The sequence below is a fragment of the Necator americanus genome, chromosome IV (assembly GCF_031761385.1).
Source record: "Necator americanus strain Aroian chromosome IV, whole genome shotgun sequence".
Taxonomy (NCBI): Eukaryota; Metazoa; Nematoda; class Chromadorea; order Rhabditida; family Ancylostomatidae; genus Necator; species Necator americanus.
The window spans coordinates 3,530,402-3,549,044 of record NC_087374.1 but is presented as its reverse complement, the minus strand read 5'-3'; the positions used below and the strand labels follow the sequence as shown (position 1 = coordinate 3,549,044).

Genomic DNA, 18,643 nt, shown 5'->3' with positions numbered 1-18,643 from the left:
ATGGAAGTGAAACAGATGCGATCCACTGTGAGATGTGACGGCAGAAGCGAAGAACTCATCCACACCCAGAAGGCGGTGGTAGATGATGCAGCGAAAGAACACGACTTAGCACTGCCGAATGAGTTCGCCAGGAAATGGGGTGGAACCTATTCGAGCGAGCACTCGGTGTGGACCATGGATCCAATACAGATAGCATCGAAGATTGGCTAACGCCGGCGATGTAACATCGCTAGCGACGCATCCGCAACGTTCCTATCCCGTTCCTCAAGGAGGTGTTCCTGAAGAACTTGTTCCTACCTGGCTACGATGTGAAAAACAGGAATCCATCAAAGGAACCCTCACGGAAAGCAGGAATCCATAGAAACTATGGATCGTAATGTACTCATGTCGAGTAAGGTTTCCGAGCATAGGAGCACAGATCACAGACAAATCCTGCGTTAGGAGCGTTTAGGAGTAACGAGGACGAGTAAATTAAGTAGTTCATTTTCTAAGTGATCCTAGACTTAGGGAATTTAGTGTTTAGGTGAGGATAAAGAGGTTTGAGGGTCACAAACAACAATAATAAAAAAAACAGTAATATTTTTTTTGCAGCCCAATACACATGTGGCAGAATAGTCTGAATGTGTATTCTTCGTGTGAAATAGTTGCTCAATCGTCATATTATTTACTTATTTATCTACTTATTTATTCATTTGAATTCAGTTTATTTTTTGTCGATTTGTCCACTGATTATATTATTCTATTATAATGTTAAACTATTTGTCTCATTGCCTATTTATCTTATTTTTCTAAAATTTTATTTCTATTTGTTTATTTATTTGAGAACACCCATAGGTGTGCCATAAAACAAAAATCAGGAAGAAAAACGGAGCGCAGTAGAATTTCGTCTAAGTTCTGTACAGCGCGGCTGGCCCTTCGAAACGCATTTTGTGATGGATTGTCAAAATTTCCCAGCTCCTGCTACAGAAACTGAGAAATCCTCACCTGAGATCCTTTGTCGAGTCGAATCCAGAAGAACGCTACAGTAGGACCAAGGATCCCTTTTGTATCTATAGTCAAGAATATCTTCTGTATTCTATGAATGTTTTCCAGAAATAGTTAAATAATAAAAAAAATAAAGTTTCTGGTGTTAATCAATCCGCTTGGGACCCGCGCCACCACGTTCACTTCAATTCAGAATCGTTTGAGGTTTACGAACGTGTAACTGACCTATACAATGACCTATGGGGGTAGTCGCTAAGTTAAGTCAGTGTTTTTTTGTCCTTCCAGACAAGTCTGATACCAATTTATCGACCCCCGAGGGATGAAGGACCCGAGGTGAGCACTAGGGCGGATTCGAACCTCCGATCGATCGTGCAGGAAGCGGAACCTCTAACCGCTACACTACACCCATTCCAGATATAGCTGTTACTAAACGGAATTTTCTCATTTGCACTCCTCATATTCTTTTTTGTTCTGAATTTTTTAAAAGTCTACTCTCGATTTTTTTTTGACATTTTAACGTCGTTTATTTATTATTACAGCAATTCGGACGCATTTTGCTTTCCTATCTTACTGTAGCTGTAGATATCATAGGGGATAAGATATAGTTTCTCACTTTTTTCTTACTACAAGCAGCTTAACTTTGTTCCGTTCGGGGCCACCTAGCTTCAGCATATCCGCCATTGCTGATTGTTTTCAACTGATTTCGGATATACGTGCAGAGAAAAGCCCAAATCCCAAAACACTTCATTCGGATTTTCTGCGCGCTTTCATCGCTGAACTTCATAGTACAAAGATGGTTTTTCAGGTCTTCCATCTTCGGGACTTGAGCTATTTTTTCTTGCTAATCGGTTAAGGAACCACGTAGTAACGGTATAAAGAAGGATGAAGGATGTTCTTTGTTGATAAACCCATCTCGGATTCGTCAACGCGTTCGACTTCAACTGAAGATCTGTAGAGGAATGTGTATGAAGTAGAGGAATGAAATATGAATGGCCATAGATCCTATACTTCTACTGGCAGGATCAGTCAATGTATAAAACCAACGTTTTTCCCCTTAACAAATTAGGTCAGCCGAAATTTTCTCACATTAATCGATGGAAGGCCAAGGGCGGTTCCGATCTATCGACCGTACAGACGCTATGGAATCATCTAACACTGCATTAAATTCATCCATTCATCCATCCACTTAATCCTACACCACTATGGTATTACGAGGATAAAATAATAATGACTATTATCTTATTATAAAGCGTCTGGTGCGTTAATCAATCCGCTTGGGACCCGCGCCACCACGTTCACTTCAATTCAGAATCATTTGAGGTTTACGAACGCGTAACTAGTCTGCAGAATGACTCGCGGTGGCTAGCCGATGTGTCAAACCAGTGTTTTTATCCTCCCAGACAAGTCTGGCACCAATCGATTTATCGACCCCGGAGGGATGAAAGGCTTGGTTGGGTCTAGGGCGGTTTTGAACCATCTGCCGATCATGGAGTCACGGTGAAGCCTCTTACCAACAACGCTACACCCGACCAATCCTTTAACAATAGTGGTAGAAGTATGGAAATGTAATTAAATAAAGAATCTAAAGAGTCATATGAGAGCTCGTCACATAAGAAATAGAAGGAGAAGAATAAATAAGGATGATGCAAAGAAAAATAAATATAGAGAAAAATATGGAGAAATATATAATAAAAATAATAAAAAAAATAAGTTATGGCAGAAAAGCAATGGACGGTGAATAAGCTTACCTTCGAGAACAGGAAGTCTCGAATTCCGCTTCGCAAGCTCGTGATATTCCTGAACGGAACATTTTTTTTTTCTTCGCAGCAAAACTGACCATCATTCGCAAAGCACTCTTTCGATGCTTAAGTGGAACGATCGAGAGGTTCGTGGTCGTCCTTGCCGCTGGGAACCGGCAATTCGAGGATACAATCTAAATGACTGGGAAAAAAAAACTCCCAAATCTGTTGGAAGAAACAAAAGGCGCACGGAAGATGCTGAATAAGCCACGACGATTAGCATCTACGCAGCGCAGTGGCTAACGAGGTGTCGATGAAAAAAGCAAATGAAAAACACTGGATTGTTTTTACGCAAATAAATGTCGATCCTGAAACTAAGGGCAACAAAGCACTCACGAACATCATTTTTGCCTAAGATTTATTATTTATTTTTTTATTTAAAGAACTTTTTTGCCTAAGATCACTATTTATATTTAAAACATTTTTTTTAGATGTTTTACAAATTTCATTTATATTTACGTTTATTTATATTTATTTATATTTAATATTATATGATTATTTATTTATTCAATGGAAAAAGAAGAACCATCACATAATAGGCATGTGATCGCTAGTCCGCCACTGAATCCCCGCATAATTTTGCAAATTTTTCAAAATCATTCATAATTTTTTCATATTTAATAAATTTCCTATTTTTTGCATAATTTCTTTCAAAATCAATACTAATTTTTGCATAATTTCGATCAATAGTAGAACAATGAGGCCTCCTTTTCCTCCACCTCCTCTACGAGAAGGAGGAATGTATAGGATTTTGTACGACACCGTTCAGTATGTTTCAAAAATGCGATCATAAATGTTGGCGCAACCCTTTTTAGAGTAATCGAGTATCGAGTGCAGTACGATGTAATCACTGCAGGACCCAATATCTCACTTAAAAATCCCAGAATTACTTATTGTCAAATTAAATAATAATGCTAATACTAATAATAATGCAATAATAACATCAATAATAATACTAATATTTAAATAATAATTTAAATATTAGTATTATTATTGATTTAATTCCAGGATTTCTTGTTCTCAAGTTTTCTGTCGATAAATTCCGCAGATTTTCTCCTTATAAAAAGACGAAAAACCCACGACGAGAAATGCTGAGAATTAAGCTTAATTTTGAATGACGTCATCCGATGATCGCGGTTAATGTTGTGGACAGGTTTTCTTTTAGACTTTTTATCCGGGCGCGATAAATGTCGGTCGCGAGCGAGCGAGTTGACCACGAAAAGGTGGCGCGAAGGTGAAAACGAAGCGATTTATCACCAGATAGAAGAGAAACCACGTTTATTGTAGGTCATTGCTGACATCAAAGGGGCATCCAGAAGAATTTTTTTTCCAGAAGAATCAGCGTTTCTTATTTTTTGACACATATCAACACATCCATCTACACGTATATCTAGTTGATGTAAATAAATGTTCACCTTTAAAAAATTCATTTAAAAAGATAAATTTCTCTGAGCAGAATAAATATAAATAAAATAAATATAATATATAAGTAAAATTATTTAATTAATTATTAATAAAAATCAAAGATTGATTATTAACAAGTCAGTATGAATTAGTAGTAAATTTTTGCATAGTTAATAGACTATTCTGAAGTATACTCATTATTTATTTATTTTTTTACTTCACACTCACCTGGAAGAGAATTCCTGGAAGAATATGATGGAAGAATACTACGAAATAAGAAGAATACCTGGGAACGTTCCTACTCGCTTCTGTTTGTTTTCTGTTTCAAAAAAAACAAACAAACAGAAAAGTTGAAAGAGAAAAAAAGTTCAAGTGTTCGAAACAAAAAAACACAAAACACGCCTACAAAACTATGTAGGAGGAAGACATTTCCTGGAAGAATATGATGGAAGAATACCACGAAATAGGAAGAATTTCTGGGAATATTCCAGAAATTCGAGTTTGTGAATCATGCGAGGAATTCACGATAAGAAAATAAGAACGCAAAATAATTGTAAGTAATATTGAGTTTTTTTGTGCTAAAAAATCCACATTTGTAACAATTAAAGTAAAAATAAGTGGAAGAGTAGCGCGCACTCGGTAGCAGGTCCCAGTGTTTCTCCAGGATCGATCTCGATAGTTGGAAACCTCTTCAGTCCAGACCAACACGGCCGTTCATAAACCTCAACGATTCCGAATTGCAGTCAAAAACACACTGATGGTGGGTCTCAAGCGGATTGATACAGGAAACGGAAAACGAAAAAAAAAGAAGAGTTAAATGCGACCACGGATGCAGCCGATTCATGCGGCGGAGATCAAAATTTCTGAGATTTGATCGATTGTTAACGTGTACGCGTGAGAAATCATCACATCGTCTCCATGTTGTATTTCTTTCTAACATTTTCGAATATCTTATTTTTCTTTGTATTATCTTTTTTATTTTATCTTATCTTTATACCTTTTTATCTCTTTGTCTCTATGAATATCTTTCTTCGAGTATTTTATTCGGTTTGTTTTTGTGATTGTTTCAAATATTATGTTATTTGAAGTTGTAATTCCTCTCAAACATATCTCTTTGAAAACATTCTGTGCTTTCTTGGTCATTTCTGGATGCTCCAGGATTTTTCTCATAACTTTTAGCTTAATGTGGGTTGGGAATATGGGCTACGAAAATAAATAATAAATAATAATGTGGTTATAAATATGGAAAAGAGGTCAAAATTCCGATTTTAGAAGGATTCTGGTAGGGGCAATAGGGAACAATTATTTTTCTGTTGTTTGTTGGTGTTCAATTTGTTATTATTTCTTTTATTACTTACCATTTTTATTTTTATTTCATTTATCATTTTTTTTGGTGAACTCGGAAGTTGAAACAAGGTCGCGTTAACGAAAATGCGAGTTTTTAGTAGAATTATTCATAGCTTGGAGCCAAGAGTCAGAAACAACGACTTTTTTTGCAGCTAGAATAGGTTTATCTGGAAAATCTTTGTGCTTTTGGGAAGAAGAGGACCTAAAGAGTTTCAATGTAATGATCGATATAGTAATGTAGTGAGAAATATTTTTCATCCACTCTTCCATTCCATTTTCTTTTTTTCCATCCTTTCCATTTTCCATTCCATCACAAGATCCACAACCTGTTTTTTTCCTATCAGTGATTCGAGAAGCTTGGCTTTTTATAGATCTTATTGGTGAACCTCCATGAACATATTAGAGTAACCTAACCTTAGTGCCAGCGGATAATCCTGGATATTTTGCTGTTCATAAAATAACTAAGGAGAAAATCGCATCATTACTTTTAGAGTTGATCCGGTGACCCGTTTATGATCAGCCTAAAGACCTAAGCTAAACTTTTGCTCATTTTTATTCGTCTCTGAGATGTTACGGTGTTTTTTTTTTACTGAGTTATTTGTTGAGGACCTAGGTGATCATATAAATGTGAAACTCAGGGATTACCATGCAGCACCGACGTTCCACGGTCCGCAAAAGTGCGTCAACTGAATCGTTTGACGCCGTAAATGCGAAAAACTTACTGTACTTCCTTATCTACGCAAACACACGCCCAAGTCATGAATTTTTTTGTTTTCTTTTCTGGGTCTCGGGTCTGGAAGCCAAACAAAAAAACAAAAACAGTAAAAGAAATTAAGTAAAACAATATGGATTCATTCATTTATTTGTTTCTTTTATAGAAGAGCATCGAAAGTCTGCTAAAAAGATGGAAGAGGATTGCGGAAATAGAAGTAGAGTATGATTTAGCCGTAAAAAAGCCTCTTTTTGTCTTAATTCCGGAAAAAAAACAAAAAAGTATGGAATGCTGTCTTATTCATGGCTTGGCCCATTATATTCCCACGACCACGTTACTACAATGTTTTTTTGTTTGATTTACGGGACCTAGAGGAAAATATTCCAAACTCGTGCAACTCCGAGAAATGAAAAAAGTTTTTCTTTTTTAAATTTCACTTTTAATTCGATTTCATTGATTCACTTGTAGAGGGACTGTGGCGTTTTTTCTTTCGCAAAAGAACAATTGTCCGCAAATACGGAACAACATATTGTGACGACGGTACAACAGGTTAAAGAAAAGTAACATGGAATTTCTTCTTATTTCTTCTTATTTTATTTTTTGGAAAAGGGCACCGAAAGCCAGCTGGAAGAGGACCCGACGATTTCAGAATGTCGCTTGAATCCTGGCTGGGGGCTGCTGTTAATCAGGGATTTCTGTATTTTCCTAGTAGAAACACCGTTATCAACACTTTTATGACTACTTTTCCATGGTATTCAATTATCGTATCGTCAAATACTTCTGTAATAGCGATGAATTCGTTCAATTGTAGCGTCCGCGACTTTTGGATCAATCCTCCTGGAAAAAATGTCATGAATCGCTCGTACATAGCTCTCCACTACATCAATTCGTACCTGAATGCATGTAGAAGCCTTTGTTGCAGTAGTTTGGCCTCGTGCGCTGAGCGGAACGACGGAATCGGTATGTCCGAGGTGGGACCTTAACATATACCATACATCTTTTTCATGGATCACCACAAGATACTGTGTAAGCTAATTTTCTTTTTTTTTTGAAAAAAATAGTGAACACCATATTAATAACAGATAGTTTCTGATATTTTTCTCCGGTCCGATAGCCTGAGGAGGAAATTTCTTTTTTGAGTACATCCATTTTCACTAAAACTGGTTCTGGTTTGAAAATTTAACTTCAGGGGGAGTTGAAAAACAAACTTCTGGAGTTTTCTATGCTTGGAAATGATCTTGAGGAGCTGATGTCTAGTTTCCACGACGTCAAAGCAAACCCAACGTAAGGAGTAGAGTTTTCTTTTCTACAAATTTATATTTTGATAAATTTTATTACCATGTTTTGAAGATTCCCAAGAAAAGAGTTGAAATTACCGATCTTCCCTCAAGACAATAGCAAACGGCTTGGGTAGATCAGACTTATCGATATCTTACAAAGATCTCTCCAGTGCTCTCGAATGTACTAGCAGTCGATGTTTTGGATGGGATGCCAGAGTTGGTCAGTTCAAAGCATGAAAAAAAAATCTTGGAAGCACAAAGATGAGTCTAAAGAATTCAGGAAAGAAGGTAAAATCAAATTTGTTGAGAAAATACAGCTTTGACCAAAAAGCGTGGAAAAGTGTGTGAAAAAAGTGGAAAAAGCGACGTCAAAACGATCTAAAGAATGGCGCAGCTACGCAATCGGTTGCACACGAAGCGACGCGGTGAAGAAAGCGAGTGGAATCGTGGTGGGACCATCGCAAACTTCAGTGAAGTGTGATGTTAGTTCCAAAGGTCCAAGGGATAATTCTAACCGCTACGCTCCATCGCAGCGCTTCAAGCGCAACTGCGTAACGTAACTGCGTAACGTAACCGCGTAACCGTGCTCTATGCGGTTTTGACCCTATTATATTCCCCAATTTGGTTGACATACCGTGTAAATTAAGATTTTGTACTTCCTAGAGGAAATAGTTTTTTTTCTGGATTACAGTAATCAGGACAGTAACTCCACTTAACTAAGTCACTACACAGTCAAGCAACACATCAAATGATCGTCAGCACATATGTCATTCTGAAGCTTCTTCAAAGCTAAAGAATAATATTGATCTAAAAACTAACAAAAAAAGCTAAATAAACATAGAAGCCAAAAAAAAAACTATCTTGCAGAGAAAGAAGTGCTCTTTCAAATGACTTTATTACATAGCTCTTTTTTTCTCGTGCTCGATTTGAAATCTGAAAAAAAAACGCCGTCAGCCTAATCCGGTCAGCATATAGCCGTGGATCCGAATTTCTCTGTACAACAGTTTCGAACAAACTCAATCCATGAGGTTGAAATTAGATATTACAATTGCGCTATCCTAATTGCTCCTGATTGTTCTTCAGTTTCTAAATCATCAAATTCTTCAAATCAACCCTTAATTGAATCAGGGATACTTCAGCTAAGTGGATTGTTTTCGTAGTGCGATTGTTATTCGTTGAAAAAAACTGGACCTTACGAGTTGATAAGGGGGAACATCATTAATCAAACATTGATTTAGAGCCAAACAAACACAGTGGGGTCCTCGGATTCGCAAGTTCTCGGATCACCGACATTCGCATCTTCAACTTCAACAGCGACCGACAATGCGTCATCATGCTTCGGTAATGTTTTTCTTCTTTTCAAAAAAAAAAAACAAAGAAAAAAACGAATGGATAAATGCATAGTCCTGGTTGCTACGTTCAGACCGCCTAGTATGTAATGACGGTCTAATCGATTGTTTAAATTGTTATTACATTAATTACTCTATATTTTTATATGTTATTCGCTTATTTTTTTTTATTTTTACAGATCTCCGCTCATTTATCTAATCACATTTGTAATTCGCGATGAATCTATCGAACTGCAACACAACTAGAACTAGAACAAAGGTTGTGTTTGAGAGAACGCTGCGAATATTCGAATATTCACGCCATTCGATCTTTCGAAAATCTCAGATATTTGAATATTCGAGAGTACGGCGATATTTTGCTCTCGCCAAACATTCGGATAATTAATGTAGTAGGGGGATTAAGCTCGATTACGCTCACGCTCGTGAAACGTGAAACTCGTGAACTCGTGAACCCTAATCTAATTCTTGGAGAGATCCCGACACTCTCATTTTCGCGGTATGTTTGCGCGGTGGGACCTCTCCGCGCTAGTTTACTCCTCTCAGGTGCTTATTGGATGCGGCGAGGGTCCCAGCACCAGAGCGTACTGCTTGTGACATTGCAAAACAATTGTTACAGTAAGCTCGTTTTGAGCTGACCGCTTCGCTGATATAATCACAGTAAACGAAAACTTATTCCTCTATGTCTGATAGTGCTGATTTTTTCCTGAAAATTTCCAGCGGTGTAACGGAATCCAGTAACCACATAAAAAATAATTTCTCGTTTTCTGAAGACGTGAAGTCGATTTTGAAAGTTTTCTCTGGAGTTCAACCGAACCAAGTTCAACGAAAGTACTGCTTTCGTGGAAGAAATACACCTACTAATGCGATATGCTTAACTTAAGAGTTGAAAAGTTGTTTGTTTCAACTATTTTTACTTTTATTTTACTATTTATTATCACTATTTTACTATTTATTTTACTTTTACTATAAGGTGAAAAAACTCTTAACTGCTCAAAGATCTTCCTGTCAGGATATGGGCTCTGGCAGAGCGCTTGACGACAACACCTTTTTGCTGTGTATGGGAAACTTTTACCGTATAACTGTGCGAGTTATACAGCTCAGTTCCCAAGGTGTGTGCTTAGTTGCCTGATTAGGTTTAGTGCAAGCAGAGCCAGGTAACAACCAGACTTGTATATGCGACCCCGGCGATAATATTTGGTGAAGTAAAAATCTGTGATAGTTTTCGTTAGATGTCTTTAGTGAACCATTTCTGACGACGCAAACACCACATCGGGTCATATTTTGCGGCGATTTCAAAGTGACATTACGAGAACAAAAACCGAAAAAGATCGTGACCCAATCGCGGTGAGCCAGCCCAAACGATCGCCAAGCCTGGGTTAACGACCAGGAAGGTTTTGCTGTGTGTTTGTTGGGATCGAAAGGGAATCATCCACTATGAGCTCCTCTCATCGGGCCAAACACTCAACTCGGAACTCTACTGTCAACAACTGACTAGAATGAAGTAGGCGACTGACCAGAAGCGTCCAGAGTTTACAAATAGGAAAGCTGTTGTGTTCCATCAAGATAACGCCAGGCCGCACGTACCTTTAAAGGCATCACCCCTCGAATCTGAGGTGGTGCAGATTTCAGGTGGAGTATTCGTCAACAGGATGGGAGACTACGGAGAGAGGGGTGATTCCGTCCACTTCTTCCTCCGTCCATTTCTTCCTAATTGCCGTAAAAAACGGCCCGAAAGATGCGGTGCGTGCACAAGGCTGGCGCGCTCCACTCGAACTCCCTGTAGAAAATAGCGCGCCGGGACGCTCGAAGCCGTATCTTCTGGGCCGTTTTTACGGCAATTAGGAAGAAATGGACGGAGTCACCCACCTCTCCATAATCTACTATCCCGTATACGAATACTCCACCTGAAATCCTTACCAGCTCAGATTCGTGGGGTGATGCCTGTAAGTGTAGATGTCTTCTAGTGAACGTTTTCTATTCGTAAATGCTCACCTTCTAGAACCCATTGACGAGTGGATACCATGAGGCAAAACAGCAGTCCCAGTACGAACGTATAGCGGCACATATGTGAATTCCTTAATAATGATAATTCCACTAATTAAAGAAAGCGAAGCATTAAGAAACGCGGTAATATGATGCGTCAAAACACTGAGGTATTTGAAGTATGCGAGTCAAAAACACCTTCACTTTTTCGCTGACACTGGTTTTTTTCAATGATATTTTGATATTTTCTTCTCCCGCCTCTTGAATATCAGTGTCCTATCGGGAAATGATGCACATAATAGCTTTGGATCTCGTATACAAAATTTCTGGATCGAAACGTGGTACATTCCAGCGAAATTTCCGCCAGAAAATTCCAATAAATATGTCTGAATCTCTGAATCAATTAAAGGCATCACCCCACGAATCTGAGGTGGTGCAGATTTCAGGTGGAGTATTCGCATACGGGATGGGAGACTACGGAGAGGGGGGTGATTCCGTCCATTTCTTCCTAATTGCCGTAAAAAACGGCCCGGAAGATACGGCTTCATTCGTTTTGGCGCACCATTTCGTACAAGAGGTTCGATTGGAGCGCGCCAGTGTTGTGCGGCGCCGCATCTTATATCTCCATACGAATACTCCACCTGAAATCTGCACCACCTAAGATTCGTGGGGTGATGCCTTTAAGTAGCTCTTAGAGCTATATCCTAGTGCGCTTAGAGAAGAAAAAAGTGATTATTGATGGACATCAGGATTCTTTTCTATGCGTCCACGATCCCGCGTATGATTGTAAGGCTAACTCGCTTATAGTCGGGTCAAGCTAGCGGTCTAAGCGAGCTACATTTGGTTGTTCCAAGGTTTCCTTATTTTACTAAGAAAGCTCCTTCACAATGTATTAGCAAAGTGCAGCTTCTTCTGAAGGGGGCATTCACGAAATTAGCGAAGTTGCTATTTCTTCGATATGAGGTTGAGTTAGAGATGTAGGTTATGAGTATGAGCGTAAACAAACCCAATTCTGCGTGATTATCCCGAAAACGTGGCGTGAGAAGGGACCCTCTTACACGTTTTCTCTTACAAGGCACGTTATAACGCTACTTTCGTTCACGCGCCGGTAACATCGCAAGCGTTTCTATTAGTTTTAATTGAATAATCCTCCAGGAGAAAGCTCACTTTCAATCGCTCACTTGCTTGCTGTCGCGCTGCGTTTACAAAATTGACGCGTTGTAACGTAGTTCGTAGGGAAAAACGTGCAACAAGTCCATTTCTCCCGCCGTTTTTCAAGATGATTAGAGGGAATTGAGCGTGATATCGTTCATACTCGTAACCTACAACACTACCTCTATCATTTTCTGGAGAGATCCCGACATCGTGGTCAATTTCGTAGTATGCGGGCTTTAGAGGCAGCGTATCACGATTTTGACGTGCTGCGGAATCCGCAGCGGAAGCGCAGAGTCCGGGTAGTAGATTGCGGGAAACAGCGTGGAAGACGCTATCTACAGTTCCACCTCCACTTTTTTCCCACGGATCCCCTCATCACGTCAGATCCGTACTATGCTGCCCTTAACGAGGCGACTAAGGTGTCGGAAAAAAATGCCACGCCATTGAATCCATGCCTTACAGATTGCCGGAAGTATTTTTTGCATGATTTTCAAAAAGTCCCCTGACGCATGAGCAATGACGCCATTATCTTTTGTCCCAAACTTACTTCCGACGAATTAATCCATCTGTAATTGCAAGAATCTTCTTAAATGGACAAGAAAGAGACAAGAGACTGGCCAAAAAATGCTTGAAAAGACATGAGTTCTGTTGTAACTTGGAAAATTAGGTGTTCTTCTATAATAGTAGGGCAGAAGTGAATCGTGATGATGACACACAGAATGCGATCAATTCGAAATTCCTCAAAGAGTCTACTCTGGAAAAAAAACCTAGACTTCTTGGATTTCCTTCTCGAAACACTGCTAAATGTCCGATAATTATAATTGCGAGGAGGGAGAAATAATTGGCAGAATTTTGCAAAACTTCGAAGGAACGTTTTCAATGTAAGCAGCTGTGGGTTTCTCGGGACGTTCAACAAGAATCAGGTTGGACGATCAACTAGTGGAGTTCGTGGATGAGTTCTGTTATCTGGGCTGTATGCTGAAGAACAACAGTAGCTGCGAGATTGATAGATAGCAAAGATGTTCGGCGTTTAACTCAATGACCAGATGTTTCTGGCTCACTCCCACTGCCTACGAGGTCAAGCTGCAACTCTACCTGTCCATCATTCGACCTACAGATATCCGATACTTCTACAGTACCGTCTACAGTGGGAAAGATCGTTATGCGGAAAAGAAGCTGTTCAGACGGCTGCATGACTACTTTTAGTTCAAGATTTCCCATAACGGAGAGCATTCCGCAGAAGGGTAAATCAGTAATGCAGTAATTTTATTTACTCATTTACTAATAACATTTAATAGTAGAATAATTAATTATAATTAATAATTATAGTGATAAATGATGATATTGTATGATCCTGCTATATAATAACGCGGTTAATTTGTGGTGTGGGTATGTATGTATGTGTGTCACGAGATTCCAGAAAAGAGTTAGAAGGGTCCAAGAACATCGAATTGGTGTGCCGGCAGTGCAAAGTAGTAAAATGGAATGGGATAGGTACCACGGCGTCGAATTGGTTTGCCGGAGACATGCATGCTGAATTTAATAGCGACACACACTTTGCGTGATCTCACGTATGGAATCTTATCTTTATCAGTACGACGATGACGTTCACGTCACTTCCTGCTTAGCACATCATTCTGTGCTGATACTGGGAGGAAAAAAAAGAGTATAAAAAACCATTCTTTGAATAATTTTCACAAATTATAACGCTAACGAAGAAAAATAAGTGTAAAATTAGGCTTGAGTATTCTTCAAACGTAGTATAGGAGCCTTAAGGAAGAAAAATGTGGAAGCTTTCATCTATGTTCAAATTTCTTTTGAAAAAAGCGTTATTAGAGACCTTAAGTAGTTTTAGTAATTTGGAGAAGAAGAGAAATTTAGCTCTTTATGCAAAAATTTATATAAAGTCCTACTACTTCTAATTTTTATTAATCAAAGTGAAAGAAAACGAAGGGAACTAGTTGCGAGCGAGCATCGCAAGAAGTCTGAAGTCCGGCGTTATTGGGGCGTTTAGGCTGGTACTAGTATAATGCATCAATTAATTAACCATTCGCAATCCTTTTTCGCTGTATGTGTCACATTGAAAACATGTACTTTAGATCCACTATCGCCGTAGTGGCGAGGCGCTCGATTAGCTTATTTCAACAATTCCAGATTGAAAACAAAATTCGTTCGTCCCCGCGGCTGATGGTGTTCCATGTGGACTAGCATGGAGTGCAAAGGGTGAAGTAGTTGGAACGTAATGTATCTTGGCCTCCACAACGAGTTTCCGCCTAATAGTGAAAGGCATGGACTCTGAGCGTCAAACTGCGATGCACAGCGGAGCTACGTCCTCTAGCAGGGTCACCCAAGTTGTGATGCAATTGGACGTCTCCGATATTTCCAACATTTCGGAATCGTAACTCTAGCTAATAGTAAACCACTGTAAAGATTCTCCACGGTCTTGGCAAAATGCCGCAAGGTGGCTCTCGGATTCATATAGATTGGGAACGACATGTGGTGATAGTTAAGCTCGCCATGCCAAGTATGCATAGTTTGGAATAACTCTCTTCCGCTCCTTGCTGTCTCCAATGTCGAAAGGATTGGGAACCAGTGCGAGGAGATCAGATCTCTGGTTGCTCAAGTCACCTTTCTTTCTGGACCAAGGCGATACATGTTGTGCAACTTTTCTTGAAAATCCTCATAAAACTGAGATACAAAGGAGCACTCGGTCGTAAACGTCAATTCTGGTGAATGAAGATCTGAGGATATTCAGCGTCGATAGGTAGTCGATACGCAGTACTTCGCAGAATGCGGAACAACCGTTAATGGATTGAATTTGTGTTTGCTTCTGCTGGAAGATGTGCTCAAATATGTTGAAGGCAGACACATTTCGACCAAGGATGAAGACAACAGCCTTTGGCTCTAACATCACTGGTCCAAAGAATTAAGCCAGTAACCATCATACTTATTGTTAAGGATTATGACATCTTCGATCGATATCGAATACTGAGGCACAAATTAAGAGCGTTATTGAATGTAATGAATTTATATGAACTTATTTACTCTAATGCTGAAGAAAAAAAATTGACGCTCTTACATATGGACTAAGTAAGTAATTGATTTAGGACATTTTGTCAGGCTATTATATCCTAAACGATAAGAAAACCAGGCTGAGCATCGTGTGATGGGTTTACTGGAAACAACTTCACATGTGTTTGAAATGAATAATAGCATATAGTTGTGAAAGAACCTCATGCAGTCAGCAGACATGGGTACTGTAAATACCACATCGCATAATTCTCAGGATACTTTGCTCCTAATTCGGGGTTCCTGTGGATATGTATGTATGGCATGTATGGCATGTATGTATGTATGTATATATGTGTGTATGTATATATGTGATATATCTGCACGTATAATGGAATAAATCCATTAGAGTGCTGAGTAGATCTGTAGAGTGAATTTCAAGTATTGACCCCGGGATAGAGTCAGCGCACTCCTCAAACATGATCTCTCTCTCTCGCTCATTCGCTGCCCACTCCACGCAGTCACCTCAGCTTTGAATTACCACCTTTTTCTACATCTTCTTCGTGCTGTTGACTATCGTGTGTAGGTTTTAGCTCCTTTTTCTTGCATTTAATAGAACCATTTCAAAAAAATATTGTAAAATTTAATCATCCACACAGCTCTTCAACTGTTCACTACTATCCGGACAGTGATAACCTAAAAAATATTTAACAAAATATCGCTGTCATTAATAAAAGTATTGAAGAATGTAGGAGGTAGTGGAAGTTTCGAAAAGAGAAAATCGAATAAGATAATTTCTTTATATCTTTTTATTTCCAGCTAAAGGCTGTAACCTTCGTAGTTGAATTCTATTCTGCCATCTGGCCGTTTGTATCATATACTTTTATATTATAATTATTTATTTGTATCTCAAATCTCTACTATGAAAATGGGTTCAGATTGAAGAAAATTTGAAAAATTAAAAGAAGAAAATTTTCCAAAAAAATTCAACTAAAAATTAAAAAATTAATTTAAAAATTAAAAACGACATTATTTTCCCATGGTCCTAATATATCTTTTTTTCGTTTTTTTCTACGCCTCGAAACTTTGTTAAGTGTCACAAGCAAAAGGAGAAGGAAGAGGAGTTTTTATGAGATTTGTGGAGAAAAAAAATAAATTTGAAAAACTCCATAAAAAGTCTCCATTTGGTGAACTCATAGGAGGATAACCACACGATCAGACTTTTGCAGCTTTTGATATAAACTTTGCTGACAATCTTTTCATCCTCAAGATATCAGTTAAAGCATGATTTACCCTTGTTTGTTTGAATCGGCAGTTATTTGTAACGCCTGTAATTTGAACGATTCGCTTGCGATGGATTTTTGTCTTTAAGGGCAATCAGCAATCGCTTGAAACCACATATGAAGTGCACAATTAACGCTAGGAAAGCTGCAGACTGTACGAATGCGGAAACCAGCGCCGCTTAAAAGGATCACCCCACGAATCAGGCGTAGAATGGATTTTCGTTCGATTACACCTATGTCGGGTCGTAGACTATGAATACAAGGGTGGTTCTGCTCATCTCTTCCTGCGTCACTGTGAACAGACGGCTTCGGAATGTGGTTCGTTATGACGTCCTCTGTTACCCGCCACCCTTGCGTCCCGCCCCCCCCCCCCTGCTATTCGTCGAATGAAATGAATTGGAGCATCCGAGTGGATTTTCGACGAATCGCAGGCGGGGGCGGGACGCAAGAGTGGCGCGTTGCGATAGAGGACGTCGCAGGGAACCGCATTTGGAAGCTGTCTGTTTACAGTGATCCAGGGAGAGATGAGTGCCCCTGTATTCATAATCCACGACCAGATATAGGTATACTCCAACGGAAATCCAAACCACTCCAGATTCGTGGGCTGATGCTTCCCGTTTCTTCAAGAGATAAACTTCTGACTACAGAAATAGTAATTTATCACTGCTCGTGCGTCAGTATTTTCATTTTGTGGAAGCAGGACAACTTGAAAATTTTAAAATAAATTTAAAAAAGTAGAAATATGGGGGAAAAGAGCAAAGCAGTTCTCTTAAATGTACTGGTAATACTGGTACAATTGTGGATTTTAGGGTGTCATAAATGAAATAACGATACTGCTAGTGCTGCTATCTCTAGTGGAACCCGAAACTCTCCAAATCCAGAATCCATCCATCACATTTGTGTGTCCAGCATGTGCACAGATTTTTTTTGTAGTTAACTTGAATTTGATAAAGAAATCCCACAATTAATAATTGATAGTAATAGTATTTTTTTTAAAAATACTATTCCTAATTTTGAATTTTTTTTCACGTGTAACCTGCATCATTTCTTTAGCTCTTTAATATTTTTTTTAAATTTATTCTATGTACTCTCACTTCCCTTACACCTTCTCTCAGTCCTCAATCCGACTAAAATCATCCAGAAGATGACTCGTGAGGAGAATTTAAAAACTTATCCAATTTTTAGGCAAGACAACCGATTCAAATGAAATATTAGTCATCAAATAGCACCAGATACTGAAGAAGTTAAGAATTTTAAATGAAATAATTTTAAATAATAAAATAATTTTAAATGATATGTGATGTTTGAACAAGAATGGTTTCATATAAAATAGTAAGAATAGTAAGAAAAATGGTATAAATAGTAAGGGTAGAAAAATAGTAAAAAAATAATGGGATATACATTGTTTTTGTTTGGAGCGCAGTCTAAACACAGTCATTTTTTTTTATTTTTTAAAATTATCATTCTATTTTATTCTCAAATTTGTAAATTAATGTGATTTAAATATAAAGGGTAGAAAGATAGTAAGAAAAATAATAAGATATACATTGTTTCTGGATAGAGCGCAATCTAAACACAACCATTTTTATTTTATTTTATTTTTAAACTATTATTTTATTTTATTCTCAAATTTGTAAATTAATTTGATGAATTTCAAGGATAAGGGTAGAGAATAGTAGAAAAAAATAATAGGATATACATTGTTTTTGTATAGAGCGCAATCTAAACACAACCATTCTTTTATTTATTTTATTTATTTATTTATTACACTAAATGACGTCTCAGAAAGGATGTGTCAAGAGCAAATAGAAAACTAATATGCTAAATATATAGTGATAGGAGTGAAAAAAGCACCGCAACGAGCACGGATCATTTCAGTTTACAATTTCGGCCTAGGTAACCTAGTAGTAATACTCACCAAGAGTTAGGAAAGAAAGTTGGGTATCTAAGAGCTGTGGAATCATCGTAGTATAAGCAGCAGAACTTTACGCAGTTCTATTTCGTTACCAGGTGTATTATCTGGGTGTAAAGAGTTCACACGTTGAGCAAAAAGATCCCTCTGATTCTTAAATTTGTAAATTAATACGATAAATCTGTAGAGTTGTGTTAGATTTTCGCTGTAGTGCTTAACTACCGACTATGTACCTTCCCAATCCTATATACTAGTGGAAATACCCGATGGAAGATCGGAAAACCCCTCTCCCCTCTTCCCTCACCCACCAAACGCTACCCCTTCAACGACCATTCGGGCCTTTCATGAATTGTTATTTTCCTGAATTTTTCTCCTTTTTTTTGAAACTTGAAAGCTTTCCTCTAAAGGTGACTATCGTTACAGAGA

The 18,643-nt window shown here is 38.3% G+C and overlaps 2 protein-coding genes across 2 annotated transcripts; one reads left to right on the top strand and one right to left on the bottom strand.

Annotated features, from left to right (window-relative positions):
• RB195_000303 (uncharacterized protein) lies at positions 1-210 on the top strand (the record flags this gene model as incomplete). The annotated part of the gene is made up of 1 exon (XM_064196554.1): positions 1-210. The coding sequence occupies one exon, from the start codon at positions 1-3 to the stop codon at positions 208-210; it is 210 nt and encodes a 69-aa protein (XP_064052435.1).
• A 6,806-nt stretch (positions 211-7,016) lies between these two features.
• Positions 7,017-10,940, bottom strand: RB195_000302 (uncharacterized protein; the record flags this gene model as incomplete). Its single annotated transcript, XM_013435182.2, has 3 exons — positions 7,017-7,083; positions 7,140-7,224; positions 10,868-10,940. The coding sequence occupies 3 exons, from the start codon at positions 10,938-10,940 to the stop codon at positions 7,017-7,019; spliced, it is 225 nt and encodes a 74-aa protein (XP_013290636.1).
• Positions 10,941-18,643: the final 7,703 nt, after the last annotated feature.